Here is a 15,376-nt window from a genome sequence, read left to right as displayed (position 1 = left end):
GCCATTCGGTCCCTAGTCTGTAGCAGTGCATGGGATTCTGCACTTGTCCTTGTTGAACCTCATCAGATTTCTTTTGGCCCAATCCTCTAATTTGTCTAGGTCCCTCTGTATCCTATCCCTACTCTCCAGCGTATCTACCACTCCTCCCAGTTTAGTGTCATCTGCAAACTTGCTGAGGGTGCAGTCCATGCCATCCTCCAGATCATTAATGAAGATATTGAACAAAACCAGCCCCAGGACCGACCCTTGGGGCACTCGGCTTGATACCGGCTGCCAACTAGAGATGGAGCCATTGATCACTACCTGTTGAGCCCTACGATCTAGCCAGCTTTCTATACACCTTATAATCCATTCATCCAGCCAGCCCATACTTCTTTAACCTGCTGGCAAGAATATTGTGGGAGACCGTATCAAAAGCTTTGCTAAAGTCAAGGAATAACACATCCACTGCTTTCCCCTGATCCACAGAGCCAGTTATCTCGTCATAGAAGGCAATTAGGTTAGTCAGGCATGACTTGCCGTTGATGAATCCATGCTGACTGTTCCTGATCACTTTCCTCTCTCCTAAGTGCTTCAGAATTGATTCCTTGAGGACCTGCCCCATGATTTTTCCAGGGACTGAGGTGAGGCTGACTAGCCTGTAGTTCCCCAGATCCTCCTCCTTCCCTTTTTTAAAGATGAGCACTACATTAGCCTTTTTCCAGTCATCCGGGACCTCCCCCGATCACCATGAGTTTTCAAAGATAATGGCCAATGGCTCTGCAATCACATCTGCCAACTCCTTTAGCACCCTGGGATGCACTGGGGGAGTCAAAGTCTGCTTTTCTGAAGTCCAGGGTCCGTATTCTGCTGCTCTCCTTTCTTCCTTGTGTCAGGATCCTGAACTTGACCATCTCATGGTCACTTCCTCCCAGGTTCCCATCCACTTTTGCTTCCCCTACTAATTCTTCCCTGTTTGTGAGCAGCAGGTCAAGAAGAGCTCTGCCCCTAGTTGGTTCCTCCTTGCACTTGCACCAGGAAATTGTCCCCTACACTTTCCAAAAACTTCCTGGACTTCTGTGCACCGCTGTATTGCTCTTCCAGCAGATATCAGGGTGATTGAAGTCTCCCATGAGAACCAGGGCCTGCGATCTAGTAACTTCTGTTAGTTGTCAGAAGAAAGCCTCATCCACCTCATCCCCCTGGTCTGGTGGTCTATAGCAGACTCTCACCACGACATCACCCTTGTTGCTCACACTTCTAAACTTAATCCAGAGGTTTTTCTGCAGTTTCATACCGGAGTTCTGAGCAATCATACTGCTCTCTTACATACAATGCAACTCCCCCACCTTTTCTGCCCTGCCTGTTCTTCCTGAACAGTTTATATCCATCCATGACAGTACTCCAGTCATGTGAGTTATCCCACTAAGTCTCTGTTATTCCAATCAGATCATAATTCCTTGACTGTAACAGGACTTCCAGTTCCCCCTGCTTGTTTCCCAGGCTTCTTGCATTTGTTTATAGCACTTAAGATAACTCACTGATCATCCTACTTTCTCAATATGAGGGAGGAGTCCTCCCCTCTTGTGCTCTCCTGCTCGTGCTTCCTCCCGGTATCCCACTTCCCCACTTACCTCAGGGCTTTGGTCTCCCTGGTGAACCTAGTTTAAAGCCCTCCTCACTAGGTTAGCCAGCCTGCTTGCGAAGAGGCTCTTCCCTCTCTTTGTTAGGTGGAGCCCGTCTCTGCCTAGCACTCCTCCTTCTTGGGACACCATCCCATGGTCAAAGAATCCAAAGCCTTCTCTCTGACACCACCTGCGTAGCCATTCGTTGACTTCCACGATTCGACGGTCTCTACCCAGGCCTTTTCCTTCCACAGGGAGGATGGACGAGAACACCACTTGCGCCCCACCTGGAACAAAGCACTCCCAATTCACACTTTTCAAACAATCAAGCAGTTAAATGATTCTATGATTGCATAGACAGTATAATGTATACTCCATCAGTTAGGCATTTTATGGATTATATACCAGCAGGACAGTATTGAGGTGCATCTTCTAGGAGATGAATACAAGTAAGAATAGTATCAAAGGGGTAGCCGTGTTAGTCTGGATCTGTAAAAGCAGCAAAGAGTCCTGTGGCACCTTAGACTAACAGACGATTAGTCTGTTACGTCTGTTAGTCTATAAGGTGCCACAGGACTCTTTGCTGCTTTTGCAAGTAAGAATAGTGATTTGTATAGCTACTTGTAGCAAAGCGACGACTCACCGGCACGGTGCCTCCTGATGATCATCCTGGGAATTAGCTCTCCAGCATATGGAATGCCCTCTGCTGACCAGTGTCTCGCCTGCCGCTGGCCCCCTGTGCCTCTCAGACCCTGGTGCCCTTTACCTCGAGGTTCTGCCCCAGCAGTACCCCACCACGCTCTGGGTCTTCCCTCTCAGGGGAACCCCCAACCCTCTAAACCCACCTTGCCTCAGTGGCTACTGCCAGTCGTCATCTAGCCCCTCTCCCTGGGGAAAACTGCAGTCTGTAAAGGCCACTCAGCACTGGTAAGGGGTTAGGACCTGCTGCCTTTGCCTATCCCCAGGCTGCCCCTCTGCAGCCCCAGTACCTTTTCATAGGCCTTCATCAAGGCCTGCAGCCTGGGCGTTTACCAGGCTGGAGCTCCCCAGCTCCCCTTGTCCTTCCCCAGCACTGCTCCACTTCAGGTACCTTACTCCCAGCAGGGCTAGAGTGGGACTCCCCCCGCTCCTGGGCCCCAGCCCTCTTAGAAGGGTGAGGTGGGCCCTAATTGAGCTGGCCACAGCTGTGGCTGCTATTCCAATCAGCCTAGCTTGGCTGTTTTAACCCTTGTTTTCCAGGAGTGGGACAGCTGCCCCACTACACTACTGATAACCTAAATTTTAACGAACTCTATGTTCTAAAAGTGTCTTTTTAAAAATGACCATTCTTATTCAATAGATCTACTACCTGTTCCAAATAGGTTAGGGTTACCATACGTCCGGATTTTCCCGGACATGTCCGGTTTTTGGGGGCTCAAATCCCCGTCCGGGGGGAAATCCCCAAAAGCCGGGCATGTCCGGGAAAATCAGGAGGGCTCTTTGGCCGGGGCCACAGGGCCAGGGGCATGGTGCCGAGCCCGGCCGGGCGCGCGGTGCCGGGCCGGGGTCGCAGTGCCGGTCCGGGGTGGGCGCGGGGCCGGGCGGGGAGCCGGGGGCGCGGTGCCGGTCCGGGGTCCGGGAGCCGGGGGGTCTGCTGGGCCGCGAGGTCCGTGGGGCCGGGGGCCAGTCCGGGCCCGCGAGCCGGGGGCTCCGCTGGGCCGGGAGCCGGGGGGTCCGCTGGGCCGGGAGGTCCGCGGGGCCGCGAGCCGGGGGGTCCACGGGTCCGGGGGAGCTGGGGGGTCCGCGGGGTCCGCGGGTCCACGGGAGCCGGGGGGTCCGCGGGGCCGTGGGAGCCGGGGGGTCCACGGGGCCGGGGGTTCCGCAGGGCCGGGGGAGCCGGGGGGTCCGCGGGGCCGGGGGGTCCGCGGGGCCGCCGGGGGCTGGCAGTGCTGGGCGGGCCGGGGGTGGTGGGCCGGGGCCGGGGCCGGCCCAGGCTGGTGCCGCCAGGGGGCCAGCCTGGGCCGCGCCTCCTCCCCCCACACCGCCCCTTACCTGCTACAGGCTTCCCGCGACTCAAATGTTCGCGGGAAGCAGGGGAGGGGGCGGAGACTTCAGGAGGGGGCGGAGTTGGGGCGGGGCGTGGGCGGCGCTGGGGGCGGGGCCAGGGCCCCTGGGGGTGTCCTCCATTTGGAGGCACAAAATATGGTAACCCTAAAATAGGTAAAGTATTTAAGCACATGCTTATCTTTTAAGGTAAAGTTTACAGGAATAGCATTCAGAAAATGACATCTGTACTTATGAAGTGAGCAGACTTGATAAGGAATCATTTAGTTAAGGGGATTCTAAGATTATCACTCTGAGTGTCAATGTGAAGCAATGGAAACAGCTACTAGCATGATTGAGAGCTCTTTTTGTTCAGAATATCACCAGGTTCAGGCATCAGTGGGATTCATGGTCTATTACTGTTACATTTTTAATTTCTCAGTCATTTTGGCTTTTTTACACTTTACACTTTACACCCATACAACCAGATGGGCTTTCAGTTCTTTGAGAGATAATGAACTAGAACCCCAAGATGCTATTCTTCCAAAGGAAAAACATCTCAGAGTAAAATTACCCATTTATTATCTGTGTGTTTATTCAATATTGAATTGTTTTAAGGAGCCTGGATGCTAACATGATAGGCACTTAAAGAAATAAGTAATCAAACCTAACCTATTAAGCAAATGATGTAGGGGCAAAAGAGATTGTAAGAAAATACAATTCAATTTTATGATCTCTGAGTTAGAATCAACAATAAGGATAATTTGTAGAATTATACAAAATATCTTGAGAATATACTGTAACAGAGCAGATTGTGTTCCACTATACAATAAACGAAGAAGCATAAGCACGGCCATACTGGGTCAGACCAAAGGTCCATCTAGCCCAGTATCCTGTCTTCCAACAGTGGCTAATGCCAGGTGCCCCAGAGGGAATGAACAGAACAGGCAATCACCAAGTGATCCATCCCCTGTCACCCATTCTCAACTTTTGGCAAACAGAAGCTAGGGACACCATCCCTGTCCAACCTGGCTACTAGCCATTGATGGACCTATCCTCCATGAATTTATCTAGTTCTTTTTTGAACCCGCTTATAGTCTTGGCCTTCACAACATCATCTGGCAAAGAGTTCCACAGGTTGACTGTATCCTTTCATGACCATACCCTATCTTAACTATCTATTACTAAGTTGTAAAATAAATCTGTCGATTACTATATCACTGTAAGAATACACCATAGCAGGTAATCGCGAATAATCTTTAATTTATTCACCAACAATTAAAATTGATAAGGCTGTTTTATATATGCGTCTTTCCCTTCAGCTTTCTTTCCTTTTCCTTTACCTAATCTCTTTGCAGAGGCTTAGTGGATAACTTAACGTCCTATCAAATAATAGCTATAATTTGTATGGCAATAGAAATTCCAGTAATAAAACTGACATGTCAGAAGCAAAAAACATTTATCAAAGACCTGTTACTGTTTGACCTAGTGAGCAAACTTGTTTCTAATCTGTTGTTTGAGTGCTAATCTGAACTAAATAAAAATGAATCACATTACAGTGGCATGCGCCATTTCCTGTTTCTTTTAAATTAATCATTATTTACTACAGCATAAGGAGAAAGCTCATGCTAAATTTCACTGCATATTTGACTCCATCTGCATCTGTTTACCATGTGAATACAGTTTGGATAATTATTATCCTTAAATATATCTTTGCTTTTCTAGTCTAATGGTTGTCAGGAACTGACTTAGAGAGTCATATCTGTAGCTGTGAATTCTTTCCAAGCTTACACAAAGCTTAGGTGATTGTCTAGCTCAGTGATTCTCAACCCGCAGCCCACGGGCTGCTTGCAAACCAATCAGCACGCATCTGCAGTCCCATGACATCCTCAGGGCCATATAGGTAGTATATATATTCTGTGGTGGCCCACATAACACACAGAGAGCTGCACCACTGGTCTAGACACACACTTTGTACCACCATATATCATATTCATGAAAATCTGGGGTGAATTCATTCCCTTACACTGTTCTTCCCTTACATCTTAGTGCACCATGGTAAAATCCCATGGCATTCACTACAGATATGAAAAAATAACTAAAAATGGGTCACTTAACACCTGGGGAGGGCAGATGCTAAGATACACTCACAGTATTTGGACACACTAGATAATTTTAGCTTCCATATAATCAAAAGTTTGATAAATGTTGAGTGCCTGTAATGATGGGCTATATTTTCAAGAGATCCAGAGTTACTACAATGATTTTGTGCATGGACCTTGACATGCACAAAAAACTACACCTTTGCAATAAAGCTCATGATTGTTGCAGATGTGCACACAAATCTGGTAACGAGTACACTAATGACTAGTTAAGAGCCTAACTAATTAATTCTATTATCTAATTTCCTCACAGTTACAGTAATTGCAGACACAGTACAGTTGTGCATTTACATGTGCATTTTGTGTGGACAGACCCACATCTTAATCTTTCAAAATTTTGGCCCTCTAAGGGTTTCCCAAATCCATGTTCATTCTACTAGTCCAAAGTCAAACAACTAATACTAAAATAGTTCCAAAAAGATAGCCAAGACTGTCAAGGGAGTTTTATTTTGCACTTTGGAATGCAAAATTAACTCTCTGGCAGTCCAGGAGCTTTGATAGATCTAATGCAATGTTCCTATATGAATTACTCTTCTTTCTGCTTTGATGGAATTTATTTCTTTGTTCTGTTTGCTTTGATTGCTTGTGTGTACTTCTAGGTATCTGGAAAGGAAATATGAGGAAGTCTGTGACTTTTGCAAGAAATACAAAACCAGAATTCGATATGTGATATATGGAATTTTAATAGCAGGTACTTTATTTTTTTAAAACCATAGGAAATAACTGTACCCTCTTTCAGTTTTACTTTGATTTCAGGCTATGCATGTTTTGCTTTCAATGTTTGAATTAAGTAGTGTGAAGTGGAATTTAATTGATATAACATACTGGAAAACTATCAGACATTTCTACAGATAAGAGTCCATCAAATCTTTCTGAATGTTTTTGAGAAGATATAGGAGATTAAAGTGAATTCTAGTCCTGGACAATGGTTTCAGACTGAAATTCTCCGTTTATTCAGCAGACAAGTACAGCAAGAGCAATAATAGTGGAAGCTTCCCTATGCTGTGCCACCAATATGCTTCATCTCTGACCTGGACAGACTACATTTAGGGATGAAAAGGGTAGTTCAGTTACCATGTCCATTCAGTGATCAGCTTCTCTACTGAGACAGTGGTGTCAGTTATTTTAAATTATATCTTCTAGGAGCTTGCTTGAGACTACAAATTCCTATACTATACACCACTAAACAGCAATCAGATAGTAATGACTTTTAGTTAGTACCAACTTAGACTGGATTCAAATCAGTGTTCTAGAAGTGAAAGGCTCCTTGTCCTATTAACATTCTCCTACCTGAGCCATTCAGTGCCCTCGCCAAAGTGTTTCATTATGGAAAGGTCATGCCACAAATCCTCGGCATTCCAGCATACATAGAGAACTCATTCAAATGGTCCTGTTTGTCCCTCCCCTGATTGTGCAGTAAACTGGATTGTTCCATTCTGTCCTTTTATGAGCTTTCTTTTGAGGTCCTCCGATCTAAACTCTCAGAATAACTCAAGAGAGAGACTTCCCAAGAACATGTCAGTGTTTAATATATACAATTTGCCTTACAAAAGGAAACGAAACTACTGCTTCATTGTTATAGGCATGCAAAAGCAGGTAATTATTTATGTGTATTAAGTATTCTGTTGCCCCATATTTTATCCAGGAAACTGTCATGTGCCAAATCCATTTGTAGCTAGTTACTGCAGGCAGCAAATTTGGGGCCTAATCCAAAGTCCATTTAAGTCATTGGAAAGGCTCCCATTGATTTCAGCAGGCTATGAGTCAGGCCCTTGTTGCATAGCCCAGTTTACAGAGGTAAATCCCCGAATGCTTCTCCTTATTTCCACTAATATTTTCCACTTTCATGCATATCGTGGAAGATGGAATAGGCACCATTATTTTTAAATCACTCCATTTGTGCACAGAACACATGCTGCTCCGTGGATGTTTCACTTTGCCCCAGTGATCAAAGAAATTGCCTTCTTCTAATATATGGTAGGCTTTATTCAGACAGAAATATATCATGGAAGCCCCTAAAAGCCAATTTTTATTTGGATTACTTGAATACAGGAGCAGAATTATTTCTTGTTTAATCTGGGGATTATTGTTTAATATACACCTTAAATCAGTTGCTATTAGATTCTTCTCTGCTGGTTTCTTTACTTATCCATTCCTCATCCCTGCCCCATGTTCATGAGGCAGGTCTCATCTCATCTCTCCTCCTAGCCCATCTGCTAGCTATAGGTTCCAACCATTCTTATTTAACTGCATTGCTCTCCCCTTCCTCTTAACTATTTATCCCTGAAATGTTTCTAGTGCACACATCAATGTAGTAGTTTTGGTATCTACTGTTGCCTCTTACTTCAGCAAAGCCTAGTTTTCTTTCTCTCTCTCTCTCTCTCTCTCTCTCCTAGAAATACTTCCTGCCCTCTTACTGGCTCTCAGCCTTCAAAACTCCCTTAACCCAACTACAGGGCATTATCCAAATTCTGTGTCTACTTTTGACAACTATTTGCATCACATCACCCCATACTTCTGGCACCAGGCCTGTAATCTGAATGAACATTTACTGGTTTTGTTTTTACATACTACCATATGTAACACTACTAGTGGCGCTTACCTCCTTTGTAAACTGCTTTGAGATTTAAGGATGAATAGTGCTGTTCATGAGTTTGGTTTATTATTATTACCTTGCTGCTACCTTAAAAATGGACTTTGCTTTGGCCACAGAACCTCTTTCTCTCCCCACTTCCCAGTGATGGGGTTTGATAGTGACTGAATATGTTATATGTAATGGCACTGTCCACATTTAAGCTAGGAATCAGGAAGCTATCCTTCAGGACAGCACTTAAGCACGTGCTTAGCTTCAAGCTCATCCTTAAGTCTCATTGAAATCAAGTGGAACTTAAGTACATGTTCAAGTGCTTTCCTGAATCAGGGCTTTACTTTCCTATTTCCTAATTAAAGCTCAAGTAAGTAAATAGCCATCTGTTGTGTGTTTTGCTTGTTTGCTTTTTTTACAGGACGGATGTAACTGACATACATATGCTTGTTTCCTTGACAGCTTACCTGATGATAGTCATCACAGCATGTGTCCTGAATTTTCAAAGAGCCCTGGCGCTTTTTGTACTCACTGTTCTAGCCATCTTCTTCATCTGCTGGGATTTTTTAATAGCCAGATATGAAGACAAAATTGCTGAGTTCTTTTCCCCTTGTGAAAGGTTTCTGAAACAACAGTGGTTTTGGCTAAAATGGTAAATGAAACTGGCTTCTTACTTATGCAAAGGGACATAATATAATTACGTTTATTTAGCCTTTTAGCTGTTTATAAATTTTATGACTTCACTGGGACCATTTTTTAAAAACCATTTTACTGTTTTCACTGGGAAGTGAATGTAAATGCAAGTTAATAAGCACCCTGAATTAATCTTTCTCCAATATTAGATCACTGGTATTCAAACCATTACTTAGCACTCAAGTTGTATCAGGCTCCCCATTATAAAGCATAATTCTCAGGGCTTTATACATATCTAAGATGAACAAATTGTTGAAGCCTGAAATGTATTATATCTATATCTAATCTGTCTAGGTACTTGTATGGCCCCATCACTGTGGTATCTGAGCATAATTTTACTCCTCAGGAGACAAACATGTCTACTGTGCAAAATAACATGTTATTAACAAAGCGGTTGGTTATTTGGAGCACTTAGGATCAACTCTTCCTGGCCCCAACCTGGCAGCAAAAGGAATACCACATTAGAGTGATGTGCTGGAGGGGAATCTTAAAGGTTCCCATCCTGTTAAAATGCTGACACAAAAGGGAAAGGAAATTGGCCAAAATTCCTGCCTCTGATGCAGTTCACACCCCTTTCTCAGTTATTCTAGGGCTCAAGAATATTTCTGAAAAGCAATTTTTTTTTCTTTTTTTTTTTTTTTTGTCTTTGGGAGGGATCTGTTTGCACTTAATAGCGGGGATTTTCAAGTGTTTCTCTGGGGAGAATGCCCCCATACATATGTACTCATAAAGGGCCTGATTCTTCTCTCATCTATACTGATATAAATCCAGTACTTCACTGGAATTAATCCTGACTGACACCAGTGTATCCATCCTGTGGTCTTCACACACACACCTCAATCCAATTATAAAAGTTGAACATTATATTGTCTCCGGGCAGTAAGAACAGAAGTAGTCAGAGTAGAGGCGTGTTCACTGGGAGGGAGGGGGCAAAATGAGAACAAGCTGGGAACACCCCTTCTGCCCAGCTTGTATCCTGGACCCAGAACTGACCCCCTAACCTCCCTTCCCTTTCTGATCCCCTCCTAAGTAAACCCACCCCAAAAATTAATAAAAAATGTGGCACTAACGTGCCATTTTCTGCCATCACATAGTTCACTCTGCTTGTGCATTCTACCCCTTCCCCCACCCTGTGTCTCGTCTGTTTAGATTGTAAGTGCTTCAGGGCAGGGACCATCTTAGGTACTAGCATAATAAGCATGCTGATTAATAACACAGAAGAAGGCTAGTCTAGTGGTTAGGGTACTAGCTTGGACCTGACAAACCTAGGTTCAATTCCGTCCTGATGTGGGACTTTCAGCTTGACTATTGACAAGTCATTTGGTCTGCATGCTTCAGTTCCCCACTGGTACAATGGGGATAACAGTACTGCCCTACCACAGACAGGTTTTACGAATGTTTGTGAGGTGTTCAAATAATACAATAGTGAGGGCCATATAAAATGATTATCAATATACTGTGTTAATTTACAGTAACTGAGACTCCATCCCTGCACATTTTTTCATGACAAACTATACAAATATCCAGCCAAGTGCAACTTGTTTGTTGCTTCCTTCTTTGGTTATAGGTATGAGAAGATATTGTTGTTAAAATGGGCTAACGAACAGATTCCGCAATCCCTCCCCCCTCTGCAGGCACATGTACTTCTGATATTGGGACTTGACACAGGATAATGGGAAAAGTTTTAGAGTAGCTTGTTCAAATATTCCCATCACATCATTGCCCTATTGTAAGACCTGCAGACTTTTCTTAATTTTGATTGGTTTGTGCCACACATTTATTCATTTATGTGTAGCTTTTGGCATGTTATTATTGGGCAGACATATTATTTTTTCCTGGGAAACAATTATCAAGAGAGAAAGAATGGTCTAATGTCTAGGGTGCTAGCCTGGATCTTAAGAGACCCAGGTCCAGCTTCCTGCTCTCTCACAGACTTCCTGTATAATTTGGACAAGCCACTTAGACCCAGATCGTCAAAGTTATTCAGGATCCTAATTTTTATTTATTTCAGTGGACATTAGGAACCTAAATACCTTTGAGGATCTGGGCCTTAGACTCCGTGTGCTTCAATTCCCATCTATAAACTGGGGATATCAGCACTTCTGTCTCTCACAGGGCTTTTAGGATACCTACACTGAAGATTGTGAAGGGCCCAAAATAGATACCTAAGATAGTAATAAATAATATGAATAGCTGTGTCTGAGATAAGACAGAGCTAGTCCAAAAATTTATTTTATTTTATTTAAATAAATAAAAGTATTTAAAATGGAAACAACAGTTGTGCAAAAAAGCAAAAATATTTTTCCTCTATTTTGGCAGTGATTGGAGAAGGATTCTGGTGGTGGTTTGGTTGTAGGGTGACCAGACATCCCAATATTATCAGGACCATCCTGATATTAGTGGCTTTGTCTTATACAGGCTACTATTACCCACCCCCCACATCCTGATTTTTCACACTTACTATCTGGTTACCCTATGTGATTGACAGATTTGTATTATATTCATATTGCTTCTGGGTTAATGTTATCTCTGGCTAATTGCTTATTTATGTAGAGATGTATTTTTAAGAATTTGCCACCGGTGCTCAGAGGCTGGGATGGGTGGTCTTTGATGTAGCAGTATTGATCTAAAAAAATTAAAATAAATAGAAATTGGAGTAATTGATATCTCTTCTTTTTGTCAAGATATTGTGTATGATATTATATTTGTTTCCCTTTTGATAGGGTGGTGTGGATAGCTCTAATTGCAGCTATCATTTGCTGGCTCATCTTTGACACTGCCAAACAGGGAACCAATCAGCTCATCTCCTTTGGTGGGCTTGTGATGTATGTTCTCTTGATGTTGATCTTTTCCAAATACCCAACCAAAGTAAGTATTTGGCTAACTCTTGATCTTTTCCTTCATTTTGACTAAGTCTCAAGAGTGTACTCACTGGGACTGAACAGTTCCACCCAGCCAACTGCAATTTATGCGTAATGATATAAATTTTCTAAAAACCTAACTGTAGTTACTATATTTACTGTACTGCACAGTGAATTCTGGCATTTCCTAACTTGAGTGCTGGACTTTGCAACTTTATTTTTAATGTAATATTGAGAGATAATTTGGTCAAATACTTGTTCACTTACAAAAATCTTAATCATTGTTCTGATAACCAGCAGTCACAATGGGCTTGACTCTGAAACCCGTACTAAAACTGAGTGGAACTTCATGTTAAGAGTTCCACTGAAATCAATGTTTATTTTGTGAAGTCCGTGGAACTGCTTACATACAACACTACTCAATTTGAATAAGAAAATGCGAGAGGGAGTTGCAAAATTGTGCCCAGTAAGAGCAATAGAAAATCCAGGATTCTCTAGATTTAGACTCTGACTATAATATTTTCTATGCTCTGTAAAATTAAAATACAAGTCTATATAGAACATTTCCACCATTTCTCTATAGTAAGAAAAGAAACCATTTCACTCTGACTTCGTGTAAAAACCACAGTACATGTTACATTTAATAGCTCAGGGTCAATTAGTGAAAATTATCTTTGTTGTTTGGCTGGCACTCAGGCGTCAATGGTCTAAGTCCCTTTCTACATATGTTCAAATAATCCTATTGGCAATGAAGACACATTTTCTAGAAGGATATCAGCAGGAATCTGTTTTAGTAGTATCCAGTAAAAGGGAGAAGGGGAGCATCAATGGAAAAATGGAATGAAGTACACTTCAGTATCTCCTAAAACTTTAAAAAACAATGAACCAGATCCTACCGTCCTTATTCATCTTATGTTGTATCCTTAATCAGATGGAACTCCTATTAATTTCAGGATTTGCCACAATGGGAGTTTTGCCTATTTAAGGACTGATACAAAATGAATCTGTACTTAGAGATGTTGTTTTTCCTAGTAGCAATGACCAGGCCTATTATAGCATTAGGTACGGTATAACTCCATGGAAAGAGGGAGGAAGCATGTAGGATGCAAAGTATTACTTCAAAGGCCCTCAGAGGCAAGGCTTCTGCTCTAATTCACTCTATTTACCCCTTCACTATATTTTCTACATATGCCTGTTGGTTTACTTATCTTTTGTTTTCCAAGGAACTGTGATAGCCGCTTCAGTACTCTGTACTGGAGAGATTTTTGTAAAGGTTGTGCTTTTATTGCCACAAATCCCTGTTCAATTTTTACTTGCTGTTTTTATGCATAGCACTAGTGTTTTTCATCTGAGTCATATGTTAATCCACTGTCTGGTTCATTAGATTGCACAAAGCCTCCTGGAATACTTCTATATCTATGCTGAAGCTTTTCATAGCCAAGGGAAAGTGCAACACATAGAACTCCAGAGGATGCTTATTTTGTCAATCTGTCCTCCTGACAGCCCCTTCCTTAGTAATGACTGTTTGGCTTTTACCCCATAATCCTTTGCAAGGCATTACTACCAACAACTGAAGTGAGAATTAATAAGTGCCAGATCTGGTGTTCTCCCATGGGTCTTCATTACATCTAATTGGCCTATTTTATTAAAGTGGGAGCAAATCAGCAAGGCTGTACCTTATTTCAGTCCTTGTAAATTGATCAGATTTACAATATACAAACTGTGATAACAGAGCAGAAAGCCTGAAGTATAGGGTTATAGTCATCCATTCACATTTCCAGATGGAATAACCCAGAGTGGCCAACCTGTGGCTACGGAGCCACATGCAGCTCTTCAGAAGTTAATATGTGGCTCCTTGTATAGGCACCAACTCCGGGGCTGGAACTACAGGTGACAACTTTCCAATGTGCCGGGGAGTGCTCACTGCTCAACCCCTGGCTCTGCCACAGGCCCTGCCCCCATACCACCCCTTCCCGCCCCCTCCCCTGAGCCTGCTGTGCCCTCACTCCTCCATCGCCCCCCCCCAGCCTCCTGCACACCACAAAACAGCTGATTGGGAGGGAAGAGGAGGCACTGATCGGCGGGGTTGCCAGTGGGTGGGAGGGGCTGGAAGCAGCGGTGGGAGCTGATGGGGGGCTGCTGATGTATTACTGTGGCTCTTTGGCAATGTACATTGGTAAATTCTGGCTCCTTCTCAGGCTCAGGTTGGCGACCCCTGGAATAACCCAATAATGAATGCTTGTATATTATTGTAATCATAACATTTAACACTCATGTAGCCCTGTCAGGGCCAGGCCGTGGGCAGCCTGTGTACACCAGTCCAGTCAGAAGACAAGCAGTAGGGTCAGGGGCAAGCCAGGTCAGGATACTACAAAGTTAGGCTCAGGAACACTTGCAGGCAGGAAGGAAGTAGCAAAGTCAGCATCAAGCTGGGTCAGGATACCAGGAAGTCAGAATTATTTCACCTCTGCACTATATACAGGAAGGGATATGTCTCTTGTTCTTTTCTTATTATTGTTCATGGTTTGTGCTCTTCAGGGCTCATCATGCAATGCTCCATCTTTATCTGAGCAGTTCTAACTTGGATCAAAAGGGGGCATCACATTGAGAGATTTGGCATTAGTCCATCACTCCATAGTAAAGAGGAGGGCAGCTGTGGTAACCCAAAGAGATGAAACCTCCTTATGCTCCATTTTGGCAACCCCAATACACTACAATGTAGCTAAATCATCATTAATTCTATGTATGTTAAACTAACATATTTCTTTTCATATCAAGTGATTTCTGTATTTTCATTTTTCTGTATGGCTAGGTTGCCTGGAGACCAGTATTTTGGGGAATTGGAATGCAGTTTATTCTTGGACTTGTTACTCTGAGAACTAAAGCAGGATTTGATGTATTTAATTGGCTGGGTAGACAGATACAGGTAAGGCATTAGCCAAAAAAAAAGTTATTTTCTTTTTAACATTTTCTTTATTGGGGTATTTATATTAGAACAGGAGCATGTTGACTGCAAAAGTAAACAAGACACTAATAAGAAAAAGTTTTATATATTCTACACAGTATAAGTCTGCAGTCCCCTATTATTCAGAAGAGCTACATTCTGTTACACACAAATACGGCACTAGAAACAGTCAATTAGCCAGATTATCAGAGTCAAACGTTTGTTTCTTGAACACAACTGTCACCCTCTTTTCCTCTTGGGATGAAATGTGGCTTTGTTCCTAGGCTAATGCACCAGGTGTTCCATAAAGTCAATGGGAGTTTTGCCATAGAAGTCAAAGGGAGCAGAATCAGATCCTTACTGTTTTGACTTCCTGGGAGAAATAGGGTCCTCTGTGGGGTAACCTGCCCAGTGATAAGATCCAGTCACCTCATTTCTCTCTGCATACTGCCTTCAAATGAGCATGTTATTCTTATGCCAAATTGTCAGGCCTAAGGCCATGCCTA

General features: G+C 43.2%; 1 protein-coding gene across 3 annotated transcripts in view; it reads left to right on the top strand.

The window, feature by feature from the left end:
- SLC28A3 (solute carrier family 28 member 3) overlaps positions 1-15,376 on the top strand; it is a 64,159-nt gene that overhangs the window by 22,688 nt on the left and 26,095 nt on the right. For all 3 annotated transcript variants that reach the window (XR_008445467.1, XM_054032591.1, XM_054032592.1), the window contains exons 4-7: positions 6,388-6,479; positions 8,835-9,024; positions 11,789-11,933; positions 14,739-14,852. Coding sequence is in view for 2 of the 3 variants with exons in the window: in XM_054032591.1 (XP_053888566.1) it covers positions 6,388-6,479; positions 8,835-9,024; positions 11,789-11,933; positions 14,739-14,852 (541 nt within the window). In the remaining variant the exon portion in view is untranslated. The remainder of the gene's footprint in view (positions 1-6,387; positions 6,480-8,834; positions 9,025-11,788; positions 11,934-14,738; positions 14,853-15,376) is intronic.

The sequence above is a fragment of the Malaclemys terrapin genome, chromosome 6 (genome assembly GCF_027887155.1).
Source record: "Malaclemys terrapin pileata isolate rMalTer1 chromosome 6, rMalTer1.hap1, whole genome shotgun sequence".
Taxonomy (NCBI): Eukaryota; Metazoa; Chordata; order Testudines; family Emydidae; genus Malaclemys; species Malaclemys terrapin.
This window is presented reverse-complemented; position numbering and strand designations above follow the sequence as displayed.